The sequence below is a fragment of the Balaenoptera borealis genome, assembly GCF_965194805.1.
Source record: "Balaenoptera borealis genome assembly, chromosome: 5".
Taxonomy (NCBI): domain Eukaryota; kingdom Metazoa; phylum Chordata; class Mammalia; order Artiodactyla; family Balaenopteridae; genus Balaenoptera; species Balaenoptera borealis.
Window position 1 is genome coordinate 96,268,382 of NC_138862.1, and position 15,336 is coordinate 96,283,717.

Genomic DNA, 15,336 nt, shown 5'->3' on the forward strand with positions numbered 1-15,336 from the left:
CAATTAGTTATATTGAAAATAAGTGTGATAAATACTCAAAACTAATTATTTTATTACATGTAACCGTTATCTATGCTCTTGAGGTTATTTACAACTGTTACATCTGTATGTAGTTGTGGCTCACAGGCTCTAGAGTGCAGGCTCAGTAGTTGTGGTGCATGGGCTTAGTTGCTCCGCGGGATATGGGATCTTCTCAGACCAGGGATCGAACCCATGTCCCCTGCACTGGCAGGCGGATTCTTAACCACTGCGCCACCAGGGAAGTCCCCATCAGATAACTTTAAATATACCTTAAATAATCTGTTTGAAGCATGTATTTAGAAAAGTAGGCTGAAATAATAAGGCATAAACATTGAGGTCTTTTTCTGAAATAGTACACTTAAGCCAACTTAACAGTTTAGAGGTAATAAAACATCATTGTGCTTACCTCATCATCATTGACAAGCTCTTTTTTCACAACTTTCATTGCATAAATACGATCTGTTTTTTTTAATCGCACCAATAGTACTTTGGCATAACTTCCTCTTCCTATTACCCGTAGCAAATCAAAATCCTGAAGACCTAAACTGGATGAAGCTTTGCCACTTTCCCTGGTGTTCATTGCCTGTTGAGAACATTTATAGCAAACAGTTATACCTGAAGTATTTTGCATAACACAATATACTTCTAACACCTAGTTATACCTATAAGATTTTTAAATATTTTCTGATTTAAGTTCTTAATTAGTTTTTTACATCATTCCAAATGATATAATCTAACTACTCAAGAGGTAGGATGAATTCATGAGTTGAGGTCAGAGGGGTGGTGTTAGGAAAGGAGAAGGAGTTGAAATCTGAGAAACATTAAAGGATGTCTTAGAATCTGATAACTTTGGGGTATGGAGGCAGTGGAGACACATGAATAAAAAAATGACACTAACTTTGGTGACTGGGAGACTGGAGGTGCCACTGATAGAAAAATAAAGTGAGAGCACACGGCACAACTGACAGAGTTGATGAGATAATGAGCTCGATTTTTCATACTGAAGTTAGAAGTTACAATGGGACATCAAGATGAAAGAGTCTGCCAGAAGCTTAATGTATGAAATCTGAGTTAAGCTACAGGCAGAAAACAAGCATGAGGCAGTTCAGCTAATGTAAAACATTCTTTTCTACACAATACCAAGACTCCTGTGGAATGACAAAGTCAGCCCTGTAATTCATTCACAAGTAGAAACTTAGGCTTCTGGAAATTTACAGAGAAGACTAAAGATAATCTTTTAGTAGATGCCTGCAAAATTCCCAGCATACAACCAACAGATATACCCATGAGAATTAAGTATGAATTTTCTGAAGTGAAGAGTATCAGCAAAAGCAAGGAGCAAATTTTCAGAAAGATAAACTAGTAAGCACAAAACAGGAAAAAAAAAGTATTACGAAAACTGAAGGAGGATGATTATCCAAAAGAAAATTTAGAAATAATAATCTGACTTGGTAACAAGAATAAATAAAAAGGAGTGAAAGAAACCAGATTAGGGCAGGTTAAGAAAGCAGAAAATGGTAAAAAGATAAAGCAATGTATAGACTTTAAATATGGTTAACTGGAAGCTATAAAAGAGAATCAAATGGAATGAAAGCACAGTTCCTTCACATAAACAATAATAAGGCTGAATGAAATGACAGAAGCCAGAAAACAGTGGAATGTCACCTTTTAAATGGCCTACCCCCTCCCCCCCTTGCTGATCTACAATCCTATAGCCTGTAAAAATAGCCTTCAAAATGAAAATGAAATAAATACATTTTCAGACAAACAAAAACTAAGGAAATCCGTCACTAGTTGGTTCTCACTCAAGGAAATATTGAGTTCTTCAAGAAGAAGAAAGATGATCTCATATGGAAGGCAGACACACAGGAACAAAAGCAGAACAAAAAATAAAATGTGGATAAACCTAAATAAGGATTGACTGTTTAAAAACACTAACACACACATACAGAATTTTAAAATATGACAAAAATATCAGTAAAGACAGGAAGGGAGCATGAGCGAATTTAAAGTGTTCTAAGGTCCTTGCATATCCTGGAAAATGGTAAAAAGTATTATTAATAATTTGTATTGAATTTAAATAAGTTAAGGGTATAAGATGCAATCTCTAGAACAACCAGTAATAAAAAAGCAAAAGAATGTGAAACAAGCTAAAAGAGGTGAGAAAAAATAAATAAATAACCCAAAGAAGGCTAGAAAAGTAACATAAATAGATGATACAGAAAACATAGTAAATTGGTAGATTTAAATACAAATAAGTTGTTAGTTTAAATATACTTACATTAAATGTAACAATACATAAATATTAGAACACACTAAATACTACAGCTAAGGACTATCAAACCACAGGGGGAAGTCCAATTCTATGATGTTAATAAGGTATATATGTGTACAGAAAGGTTCAAAGTAAAAGGGTAAGAAACTATATACCATGTAATCACTAACCAAAAGAGAGCTGTAGCTAAAGTAACATGAGACAAAGTAGCTGTAGCCAACTGTGGTAGGCTGACTTCTACGAGGACCCCAGTGATCCCCACCTCCTAGTATTCATGCCTTTGTGTAATCCCCTCGAGTATAGGCTGGACCTAATGATTTGCTTCTGATGAAAAAAATATGGCAAAAATGAAGGGATGGCACTTCTGAGACTAGGTTACAAAAGACTGTGAGGTCTGTTTTGCTGGCATTCAATCTCTGGATCTTATCGCTTGCTTGCTCTGATGAAGCAAACTACCTTGCTGTGAGCTGCCCTATGGAGAGGCCACATGGCAAGGAACTGAATCCTGCCAACAATGAGGTGAGTAAGTATGGAAGCAGTTTCTTCCTCAGTTGAGCCTTGAGACGACAGCAGTCTTTGTCAGCACAATGATTGCAGCCTCTAAGGGACTCTGAGACAAGAACCTGGATTTCTGACCAACAGAAATTATGACATAATAAATTTTGTTGTTTTAAGCCACTAAATTTTAAGGTAATTTGTTACACAGCAATTACTTAACATAAGGACTTTAGGCAAGGAAGCATTACTACAAATAGAGAGGGGTATTTCTTTATGAAAAAGCATTAATCCAATGTAAGATATTATGATTCTAAATCTACATGTACTCAATAACATAGCCTCAAAATATGTAAAGCAAAAACTAACAAAACTAAAAGGGACAGGTAAATTCTAAATGAAACCTGTTTGTAGGGAAAGAACATGCAGTCAGTGAGGTAACAGAAGACTGAATAACACTGTTACTACTCTTGACTTAATTGATCTGTATAGAATACTGCACCCAACAACTACAGAATATATTATATTCAAAAATACATATGGAACATTCACCAATGCCTGTGTGCTTGGTCTTCAAGCAAGTTTCAAAAAAGTTCAAAAGACTGAAATCACACAGAATAGAATACATTCTCTGACCTGCAGCAGAATTAATCTATTCAATACAATAAAAAAAAAATTCCCACATATTTGAAAATTAATTAGTATATCAATACTTTAAAATAATACATGGATCAAAGAAGAAATCATAATACAGATTAAGATATATTTAAAAGTGAATGACACAGATGGCCAGTAGGCAAATGAAAAGATGCTCAACATCACTAATTATTAGAGAAATGCAATTCAAAACCACAATGAAATACCACCTCACACCAGTCAGAATGGCCATCATTAAAAAGTCTACAAACAACAAATGCTGGAGAGGGTGTGGAGAAAATGGAACTGTCCTACACTGTTGGTGGGAATGTAAGTTGGTACAGCCACTAGGAAAACTGTATGGAAGTTCCTCAGAAAACTAAAAATAGAATTACCATATAATCCAGCAGTCCCACTCCTAGGAATATACCAAACCTATAATTCAAAAAGACAAAACTGGACAAAACTATAATTCAAAAAGATACATGCACCACTATGTTCATAGCAGCACTGTTCACAATAGCCAAAACATGGAAACAACCTAAATGTCCATCAACAGGTGAACGAATAAAGAAGATGTGGTACATATATACCATAGAATACTACCCAGCCATAAAAAAAAAAGAGAATGAAATAATGCCATTTGCAGCAACATGGATGCAACTAGAGATTATCATACTAAGTAAGTCAGAAAGCGAAAGACAAATTCCATATGATATCACTTATATGTGGAATCTAAAATATGGCATAAATGAACCTATCTACAAAACAGAAACAGACTCATAGACATAGAGAACCGATTTGTGTTTGCTGGGGGTGGGAGGGGGGGTGAGGGAGGGATGGACCGGGAATTTGGGATTAGCAGATGCAAACTATTACATTTAGAATGGATAAACAACAAGGCCCTAATGTATAGCACAGGGAACTATATTCAATACCCTGTGATAAACCATAATGGAAAAAAAATATTAAAAAAAGAATGTATTAAAAACAGTGAATGATGGCTTCCCTGGTGGCGCAGTGGTTGAGAATCTGCCTGCTAATGCAGGGGACGCGGGTTCGAGCCCTGGTCTGGGAAGATCCCACATGCCACGGAGCGGCTAGGCCCGTGAGCCACAATTACTGAGCCTGCGCGTCTGGAGCCTGTGCTCCGCAACAAGAGAGGCCGCGATAATGAGAGGCCCGTGCACCGCGATGAAGAGTGGCCCCCGCTTGCCACAACTAGAGAAAGCCCTTGCACAGAAACGAAGACCCAACACAGCCATAAATAAGTAAATAAACAAAAAAAAAAACAAAAAACAGTGAATGACAAAAAAGCATAAGGAAATAATGAGAAGAGAAATCAATGCAATAGAATAGGATATAAGCATTCAACAAAGAGCCAAAAGTTAGTTCTTCAAAAAGACTAATAAATTGACATCTCCTTGGCAAAACTGATGAAGAAAAAGGGAACGCACAGTAACTTTTTATCAGGAGTAAAAAAGGATATCATTTCATACTCTCAGCAATTAACAACTTTGTGTCAATAAATTTGAAAATTTAGGTTAGACAAATTCCAAGGAATAACACAAGAGGAAACAGAGAAGTTAAATTGCCCTAGATCTATTCAGAAATAGAACCTAGAATGAAATCCTTCCCACGAAACAAACAAACAAAAAAAACAAACCAAAAAAGCCCTCCAGGCCCAGAGTGCTTTTCTGGTGAATTCTTCCAAAAATGTAAGAAAGAAATAATGTCAATCTTATAAGAATTCTCCTTGGGAATAGGAAAAATTCCAAAATCATTTTATGAGCCCAGTATTATTTTGATACCAAAACTTCACAATCCAATACAAAAAGGGAAAATTACAGGTCAATGATTCTTGTTAATAATTTTTTCAAAAATCTAAAATAAATATTGGCGAATCAGATCTACCAATATACAAAGAGAATTATACATCATGACACAGGGAGTTTATTCCAGAAATGAAAAACAGGCTTGACATTTGAAATTTACTGAAATTGGGCTTCCCTGGTGGCGCAGTGGTTAAGAATCCACCTGCCAATGCAGGAGATACAGGTTCGAGCCCTGGTCGGGGAAGATCCCACATGCTGCGGAGCAACTAAGGCCGTGCACCACAACTACTGAAGCCCGCGCACCTAGAGCCCATGCTCCGCAATAAGAGAAGCCACTGCAATGAGAAGCTCGCACACAGCAACGAAGAGTAGCCCCCGCCTGCTGCAACCAGAGAAAGCCCGCATGCAGCAACAAAGACCCAACACGGCCAAAATAAATAAATAAATAAATTTATTTAAAAAAAAAAAAAGAAAGAAATTTACTGAAATTTACACATGATCAACTCCACAAATGCCATAAAATGTTGTTGATAAAATTCAACATCTTTTCAAGATGAAAACAAAAATCTTAGCAAACTAGGAATAGAGACAAACTCCCTCATTCTGATACGGGTATCTACAGAATAAAAACCTATAGCAAGCATCAAACTTAATGATAAGATATTGGAAGATTTCCCTCTGAGATGCAGAACAAGACAATAATATCTGATTGTCACTTCTTTTCAACATCATTTTGGCCATTTATAGAGGTCCTTGCTAACTCAATAAGGTAAGAAAACTGAATAAAATCTATAAGATTGGAAAAGGAAGAAATGAAACTGTTATTCAAGATAAGATGATCATATATGTAGAAAATCTAAGAGTATCTTTAGATAGCTATTAGAATTAATAAGTGAATTTAGCAAGGTCTCAGGATACAAGGCAATTTAGGGAAAAAACCTTGTTTCCATATAACAATATTAAACAGACAATTAAATTTTAAAAGAATACCATTTACCTCCAATACCTCTAGTGCAAGAACTTTGAAAACTATCAAACACTGACAGAAATGAAAGAAGACCTAAGTCAATGGAAGAACAAGTCATGACCGAGGACTTAATATTGTAGATATCACTTTTCCTGAAATTGATCAACAGGTTTGGTTTATTTCCTTGATTCTATGGAAACTAGTGAGCTAATTCTAAAATTTACATGGAAATTCAAAAAGCTAATAAGAGTAGCCAAGATAATTCCCAGAACAAAGTAGAACTTTACTAGATATAAAAGACTTATTATAAACCTATAATAATGACAGCATGATATCAGGATAAGAATAAATAAATGATGGAAAATAAAAAAGAATCCAGAAATAGACCATGTAATGGGCATATAATTGATGAAAAGATACCTCTGCAGAATAATGGAGGAAAGTATAGTCTTTTCAATGTCTTCAATAATCTTGGAAAAGACAGAGATTTCTTAAACAGGCCCCAAAATCTCTACCCAAAAAAGAACAGACACATGTAGACAGCCCTCAGAATGGGAGAAAATATTTGCAAACGAAGCAACTGACAAAGGATTAATCTCCAAAATATACAAGCAGCTCATGCAGCTCAATATCAAAAAAACAAACAACCCAATCCAAAAATGGGCAGAAGACTTAAACAGACATTTCTCCAAAGAAGATATACAGATTGCCAACAAACACATGAAAGGATGCTCAACATCACTAATCATTAGAGAAATGCAAATAAAAACTACAATGAGGTATCACCTCACACCAGTCAGAATGGCCATCATCAAAAAATCTACAAACAATAAATGTTGGAGAGGGTGTGGAGAAAGGGAACCTGCTTGCACTGCTGGTGGGAATGTAAACTGATACAGCCACTATGGAGAACAGTGTGGAGGTTCCTTAAAAAACTAAAAATAGAACTACCATATGACCCAGCAATCCCACTACTGGGCATATACCCTGAGAAAACCATAATTCAAAAAGAGTCATGTTCCACAATGTTCATTGCAGCACTATTTACAATAGCCAGGTCATGGATGCAACCTAAGTGTCCATCGACAGATGAATGGATAAAGAAGATGTGGCACATATATACAATGGAATATTACTCAGCCATAAAAAGAAATGAAATTGAGTTATTTGTAGTGAGGCGGATGGACCTAGAGTCTGTCATACAGAGTAAAGTAAGTCAGAAAGAGAAAAACAAATACCATATGCTAACACATATATATGGAATCTAAAAAAAAATGGTTCTGATGAACCTAGGGGCAGGACAGGAATAAAGACGCAGACGTAGAGAATGGACTTGAGGACATGGGGAGGGGGAAGGGTAAGCTGGGACGAAGTGAGAGAGTGGCATTGACATATAGACACTACCAAATGTAAAACAGATAGCTAGTGGGAAGCAGCTGCATAGCACAGGGAGATCAGCCCGGTGCTTTGTGACCACCTAGAGGGGTGGGATAGAGAGGGTGGGAGGGAGGCTCAAGAGGGAGGGGATATGGGGACATATGTATGCATATAGCTGAATCACTTTGTTACACAGCAGAAACTAACACAACATTGTAAAGCAATTTTACTCCAATAAAGATGTTAAAAAGAAAAAAATCAAGAACATCTGTTCATCAATGATACCATTAACGGAGTGAAAATACAAGCTATTGAGTGGCAGAATCTATTTGCAATATATAACTGATAAAAGCTTAATGTTGAGAACATACCAAAAACTCCTACAAATCGTTACAACAAAGCAGACCACTCACTTTTTTTAAAGAGATATAAACAGACACTTAACTAAAAATTATATCCAAATGTTCAATAAATACATGAAAAGGTATGCAGCAGAGAAATGCACATAAAAACTACAACATTCAACAGGTTGGCTAAAATTTAAAAGACACACTATACAACGTGTTGATAAGGATGTGGAGCAAATCAAACTCTCACACATTGTTGGTGAAAGTATAAATTGCTACAAGTACTTTGGGAAACTGCTTGGCATTATTTACTAATGTACACAAGACTCAGGAATTCCACTCCTAGTTATGTACCTAACAGAAATGCTTAAATATGTGCACCAAACTACATTTACAAGAATGTTCATAGCAGCATATCATAATAATCCCAATCCAGGGGGGGAAGTCAACAGAATAGATAAATTGAAACAACAGTGAAAATAAATGATATACTGCTATATAAAACATGGCTGAACCTCACAAACACAATACTGAACAAAAGAAGCCAGACACAAAAGATACTGTGTGACTCCATTTATAAAAAGCTTGGGGAAAAGAGCAGAACTGATCTGTGGTGTTAAGACTGTGGTTACTTGAAGGGAGGAGGGAATGTCAGTGACTGGGAGAAGGCACAAGGTGGGCCCCTGGGATGTGTAGTAGGTCCTACTTATTCATCTGGGTGGTCATTATGTAGTGTCCACTCTGTGAAAATTGACCCAGATATATACTCATGATTTGTGCACTTTGCTGTATATTATTCTTCAATTTTTAAATGTATTAAAAGTCTTGAAAATAAAACCAAATGAGTCTTTGGTAAACAACCAAACCAATAAATAATATTTAAGGCAACGAGAAATTCCAAAAAAGAACAAAGAGCTATAAAATAACATCAAGGATCAAACAAAAGGAAACTTTACCAACTCATGGTGCCAGAAGAACAGAGAATTTGTTCCTTATTATTAAGAATTTCCTCCTTTGGATGACTCATTGTCAACCAATGAACAAAATATGAAAGATGTGGTTACACTTGCAGGACAGATTATGAATGTTAATAACCTTGGCAGCATAAAAGTAAGTATGTAGCTAAAAGAGGAAAGCTGGAAGAAAGAGAAAGGATGGGTAAAGGAGAGTCAAGGTATTGACTAAATCGATGGAATAAGAAACTGAGATAGGAGATTAAATAGGTAACCAACAGATGTGCTTCAAAACAGTACAGGAGTGAGGGAAGCTGGTAGACAAAACATGTACGGACAATTGTTTTAACTGGGTAATGGACACAGGAGCTTGGAATAGTATTCTGTTTACTTTTATTGATGTTTGAAATTTTCCGTAATAAAAAGGTTACCCAGAGTAAAATATAATACACCTATCAAACATTGGAAAGAGAAGAGAAAAGGCCGGGGGAGGGGGGGTAGTATACTAGTTTAAACCTTTCATGGTTAGAAATATATAAAGTTGAAAAATTGAAAAAGAGAGGTATAAACATTGTGGACACAACTAGAAATGATTAAAAGGGGTTGCCTCTCAGAAGTCAAAGTGAGAGTGGAAGGTGTGAGGCATGATAAATCTTTTTTACTATAAGCTTTTTTCAAAAAATTGGTTATCGTTTTAATTAAACTGTTTTAAAAGCTGATAAAATGTTTAATAGTCAGAAAAAAATGGGCAGTTAAGATGCTTAATCATTTATATTTTAAATAAACAATTAGCCCATAAAATGGAAGGATCTATATTTTAAACAATACTACCAAGTATTCTAAATGCCATTCTTAAATACATTATAATTTTTAGATTATGCTATCTTAAAATGAATATAAGTTATCCCGCCAGATTATTTCTTAATTTAAATGATTTTAGCAATTTAATTATTGAATTAACTCAGAATAAAACTCTAGAATCACTAAAAATCATCCCTACAAAATTATGATCTAAAATTGAAGCAAGTCAATTTGTCATATTTTTAAACTGTCACATTAAAAAGTTGATGACATAATGTACCATAAGACTAATTAATTATCTTACCTCCTTTTCTTCACCAACTTGGTCCAAACTCTCATGACTTGAAGGATTATATGGAATTACTAAAAAACCAATCCCAAACATTAAAAAAAAAAAAGAGAAAAACATAGTATACATTAACTGAGTTACACTTAAAATTTTCTCTTGATTTGATTTTTCTTAGTTTTTATTTCTGAATAAGTGTTCATCATTTAAAATTGAGTATCTGTCCTACTAATAACAAATTATACATAAATACCAGTTAAATTCTAATCTTTAATGATGGTAAAGAGAGGAGGAACCAATCAATAGCCAAGTACTGATTTTAACAAATACTTTTGCTATTTAAAAAAATATTTCTCTTCTTTACAAATTAATCAATTCCTTCCAAAAGGGTGACTCTATAAACCCTATTTAATTATATTAGTATGACTGAGGCATAGAGATAGAGGGTCTCTAGTTTGGACTCGATTGGACTCCAGGCTTCTATTCCTTAAAGCTACTTGGGTCAAAAAAAAAAAAAAAAAAAAGGCCTACATTTCATACAACCAGCTTCTTCCATGAACAAGATACTACATTCTCTCCTTCCAGAAAAACTCCCTTGTTTTCTTTTTCTTGATTCATCCCAGATCAGGCTGCTCTGTCCCATTTAATTGCTCTCCAAATTTCCCAGAGACATATTTAAGGTTTTGTATCTACTAGACATTTGGTTTTTTTTTAGACCTTTGAACTCACACGATCTTTTTTGAATTGTCTATACAGCATCTCTGTATCTTTATCATTTCTTCATCTCATAATAGAGTTTTTAATAAAAACAGGTCACTTGAATATAGTCAATACGGTCCACAAAATCAGTATATATTTTCATTATTGAAAAAAAGTAGGTTTGCTGAATATAAAGGGGTCTCAAAAGAAATTTATCTGAATTAAAGAAAATAGCCATTTGTTGTAGTTTACATAGTTGTCTTTTTAAAATGCCAAACATATGTTAAATACTGCAACTGATGTTAACAAAATATGGTTACCTAGCTTTTATTTGGGAAGAATATAAATGTCTTTAAATTTACGTATAAGATTCACATAAAGAAGTCTTTAAATGACACTTTGTTAATGAGCAATGGTTTGTGCCAGTGTCATTCTTACCTGTCTGTGCATGGTCTGAGTGCATGGATGACTGGTCCATGGGCATCATTGGTTCCTACAAATCATTTCCAAAGATACAGTAACTTAGTGCAATCTTTTTAAATCCCAATACCTCTATAAATCCAGAAACAACATCGTTTCGATAAGACACAGCATATTAAAATTTAAATTTGAAAGAATATAACTTAATAAGTGAGAATTACATTACTATATATAATTTATTTTAAATTTTATTATATGTGAAACCATACAACATTCCTACGAATGACATAATGTTATCACATTTTACAGATCACAGAAAAAACACAAAACTAATTTCAGACTATCAATTAGAAATCAAATTAAACTCCTATATACTCTGATTTATTTCTCCTCTATACCACCTATTCTTCCTTTGAGCTCCACATACTCACTTTAAGTCTTTGGCAAAAGGAGTCTTAGTATAGAGTTACTTAGCTGATGTCCAGAAATAGACTTCAAGATGTCTATAAACTTCTTGAAATTATATGTAAAATTTTATGGGTTTCCCATTTTTCTGAAGATTCTCAAAGGGGTCAGTGACCCAAAAAAGGAAAAGAAATACCTCCAAGAAACTAACTGCCAATAACCTCAGGAATAATGCTAATTCAAACCAAAATCTTACTTATTCATTAATTTTGGATCAAAGTTTAATGAATACCAGCAAGAAAGAGTAAACCTGAGAAGCAGCATTAGTTATAGAGTTATACTTTTAAGGCTGCCTTAAAAATAAGCTCATGGGTTTTTCAAGGTGTTTAGCACCATCCTAAAATATCAATATAATCACTAACACTGCCCTCTTTCCTTCTACATTTATGAACTCACACAAGTCATTCCATTGCCTAAGAATACTCAAGAATATCAACAGTAACCTGGATAAATTATGTTCACAATTTTTTGCCTTTTGCTGTTCCTTAAAATTGGCTTTTTACCTCCCTAACTATAAACCCATTTGTAAACTTACATGAACTGGCTAAATAATTCTACTACCAACAAGCCACCAGTAATAACCTACTTCCACAATGTCCAAAGAAGTTACTACGAATAAACATGGTATAATCATTCTAAAAGATAACTTAGAAAGACGAACCCAGATCTTTTTAAAAACACATATCCTTTAAACCAGTAATTCTACTTCTGAATCCTTAAGGAAATAAAAAGATTTATTTACCAGGAAATTCATTATAATTTTCCTCATAGGAAAATTTAGAAAACAACTAAAATGTTCAATCATGGGGAACAGATTAAATAGATTATGGTATAGACATATGAAATACTTTGCTAAAAATGATGAAGATATAGATATAGAAAGATGACCAAAATCTATTGTTCAGTGAGAAAAATGGGTTAGAAAATAGTACACATACGACCTCACTTTTGTTAAAAAGTATGTAAAAGAACGAGACATAACCAAACATTGTATGCCTTCTGATAGATAAACACACCACCTTCTATGAAATAGTCTCAAAACAACCCACAAAAAAACAAAAACCAGAATCTAATCAGACCTCTACATTCAACTATAATATACAGAAAATAAAGAGGACAGGGGAACATTTTAAACATAACCATGGAGAAGCAAAGAGAAAAATTCTGAATCACTTTAAATGACAACACAGTTTCTTCTATAATTAAATTGTAAGGGAAAAAAGAGAGAGAGATGAAGAATCAGTAAACTTAAAAATATCTAAGACATATCAATCAACTGTAAATATGATCAATCAATTGCAAATATGAACTTCATTTAGATCCTGATTCATCACAATGAAAATTATGAAAACAAAATTACAACATTTATGTGACAACTGAAATTTTAAACATTGCCTGGATGGATATTTGATATAAGGAATTTATTTTTTAGCTAGTTTTAAAAAAACATTCCTTATCTTTTAGAGGTACATACTGAAATACGTCTGGAACTTGTTTCAAAACAATATAGGATGAGGGCAGGTTAAATGGGTGGGGTATAGATGAAACGAGATTGGTCGTGAGGTGATAACTGTTGGAGCTGGATGACTGGTATATGGAAGTTCATTATACTTTATAGAAAAATTTTAAATGTTTATGCATATAAATTTGCATACTTCTGGAAGAATATACACTAAATGACAATTAGCTTTAGATGGTAGATTTCATGGGGGTTTTTGTTTAATTTTTCTTTATTCATTTTTATTCTCTATTTTTTCTATAATGAACTTGTTTTAATTTCATATTTAAAATAGAAAGTGAAAAATAAAAATTTTAAATGCAAAAACTCACCAGTAATCTCACACTTTACATAGCAAACATGACTGACTCTTCTCACCTGATCTCTGCCTAGTATAGATGCTAGAATAATGGGAGCTATAAACTAAAGAGTTTAGCTTAAAGAAGAGAAAAATATCTTTTAAATGGTTCTCCTTACATTTTCCTAATTTAGACCAAATCATTTTGTAGCAGGTCAAACAAAGAAGTTAACCATGTCCTACAAACAAATTTGTAATAACAATTCCAAAATTCACATGTTAACTGGACTCCTAAAGTATTCCTACCCACATTCTGTAACAACACTGTTGAGCTGTGATTCCTTAACACCCCCCTATTTTAGCCTTCTGTTCTAGCAGTGTTATCAAAAATGCTCTATAAAAAAAAATTAGACAACAGTGTCTTACCGGTGGCAAAGAATGCCGCCCACATTCAATTGTTACAAGTTTGTGGCACTTCTTATGAACCAGGAGTTTGCAGTTGATGCACTTATATCCCTGACGTCCAAGCCCCCATATTCGGTCAGTGCAGATGGCACAATGAGCACGCTGGAGAAAGTAATTCAACAGTATTTTATTAACAAAAAAAAGGTCATAATCATTTCCCAACAGTTTGCTCACGAAATAGTGAAAGTAAGTGGCTTTCTTCTCTAACTCAATTCCCTTCACCATACATAACTTTTCCAAAGCTATGATGGTCATGGGAAAATAAACAGAAAGGAGAGCTTGTTTTAAAGAGACTGAAATTTGCAACCATGTTGTTTCCTAAGTCCACGAATTTTCAGTCTTCACCTAATTAAGTTCAGAGTAAGGACAATAGGAAAAGTGAATTAAACTTGAAAAACACGTGGCAGAAAAAGCTGTGCAGGGACTCCCAAGCAAACATAAACCTATCAGTCTGTTCAGAGGTCAAACCGAAGCCCTGCTCCTTTTTTTTTAATTAATTTTTATTGGAGTATAGTTGCTTTACAATGTTGTGTTAGTTTCTACTGTACAGCAAAATGAATCAGCTATGCATATACACATATCCTCTCTTTTTCGGATTTCCTTCCCATTTAGGTCACCACTGCTCTCTTAAAGAGCAACACCTAAAGTGACTTCTCACTTCAAAGCTTTTTAAATATCAGTGCTACTGGGAACAGGAATTTGGAAACCTCGGGCGGTGGCTTCTATTACATTAATGAATTGAGAACACAGCACGAGTTTTAGAATGGAAATGGATAACTGTAGTTATCAAGAGTAGTTAAAAACATGGACTTCTGGAGACAGACTGATCTCAAACCTTGGCTCTGCCACTTACTAGCCGTGTCATCTTGGGCAAGTTATCTAACCATCCTGCACCTCAGTTTCTTCATCTATAAAATGGAAATATATAGTACCTCTCTCACAAGGTTGTGGCAGGGATTAAATGAGTCACTATACGGCAAGCATTCAGCAAAGTGCCTGGTACATACTAAAAGCTAGATAAATGTCTGCAATTATCATTTTCTAAAACAGGGAAAACTAAAAAAAATTTACAACAGTAAATGGTTTGCAAAATAAACCTTGCTTATTTTCTGGCTGTCTTGAATTATACTAAAAAACATCCAACTTTCTTACAGCTAGGGTAACCATATAACTAATCATCCAAGCTGGAACATTTTTATGAGTCAAAGGAGAAGATATTAAAAATTACCTGAAGATAACAGATGTACTATCCCAGGCAAACTGGGAATTTTAGGTCACCCTACTTACTCCTTTAGAAAGGAATAACAGTAGAGAGGAAAAACCCAGATTTCTCAAATTATCAATATTCAGCAAACTAAGGTTTACCCTGTTGAAACGTTTGGCTTGAAAAGTGTGGCCATTTGCACAATAAAGCTTTCTCCAGCGGCGAGCACCTCGGCGATAGATGGATTCTGAAGAGAGATTAAAAGTTTAAAAAAAAAAAGAAGAAAAAAAAAGA

At 34.4% G+C, this 15,336-nt stretch overlaps 1 protein-coding gene across 6 annotated transcripts in view; it reads right to left on the minus strand.

Annotated features, from left to right (window-relative positions):
- The window catches only part of PRKCI (protein kinase C iota), an 80,575-nt gene that overhangs the window by 20,568 nt on the left and 44,671 nt on the right, over positions 1–15,336 (minus strand). For 5 of the 6 annotated variants that reach the window (XM_082394060.1, XM_082394056.1, XM_082394055.1 and 2 more), the window contains 5 exons: positions 15,204–15,289; positions 13,800–13,940; positions 11,131–11,185; positions 10,012–10,070; positions 428–604 (listed from right to left, as the gene is read on the minus strand). In XM_082394060.1, coding sequence (XP_082250186.1) covers positions 428–604; positions 10,012–10,070; positions 11,131–11,185; positions 13,800–13,940; positions 15,204–15,289 — 518 coding nt within the window. The remainder of the gene's footprint in view (positions 1–427; positions 605–10,011; positions 10,071–11,130; positions 11,186–13,799; positions 13,941–15,203; positions 15,290–15,336) is intronic. The other variant, XM_082394059.1, reaches the window with a different exon arrangement.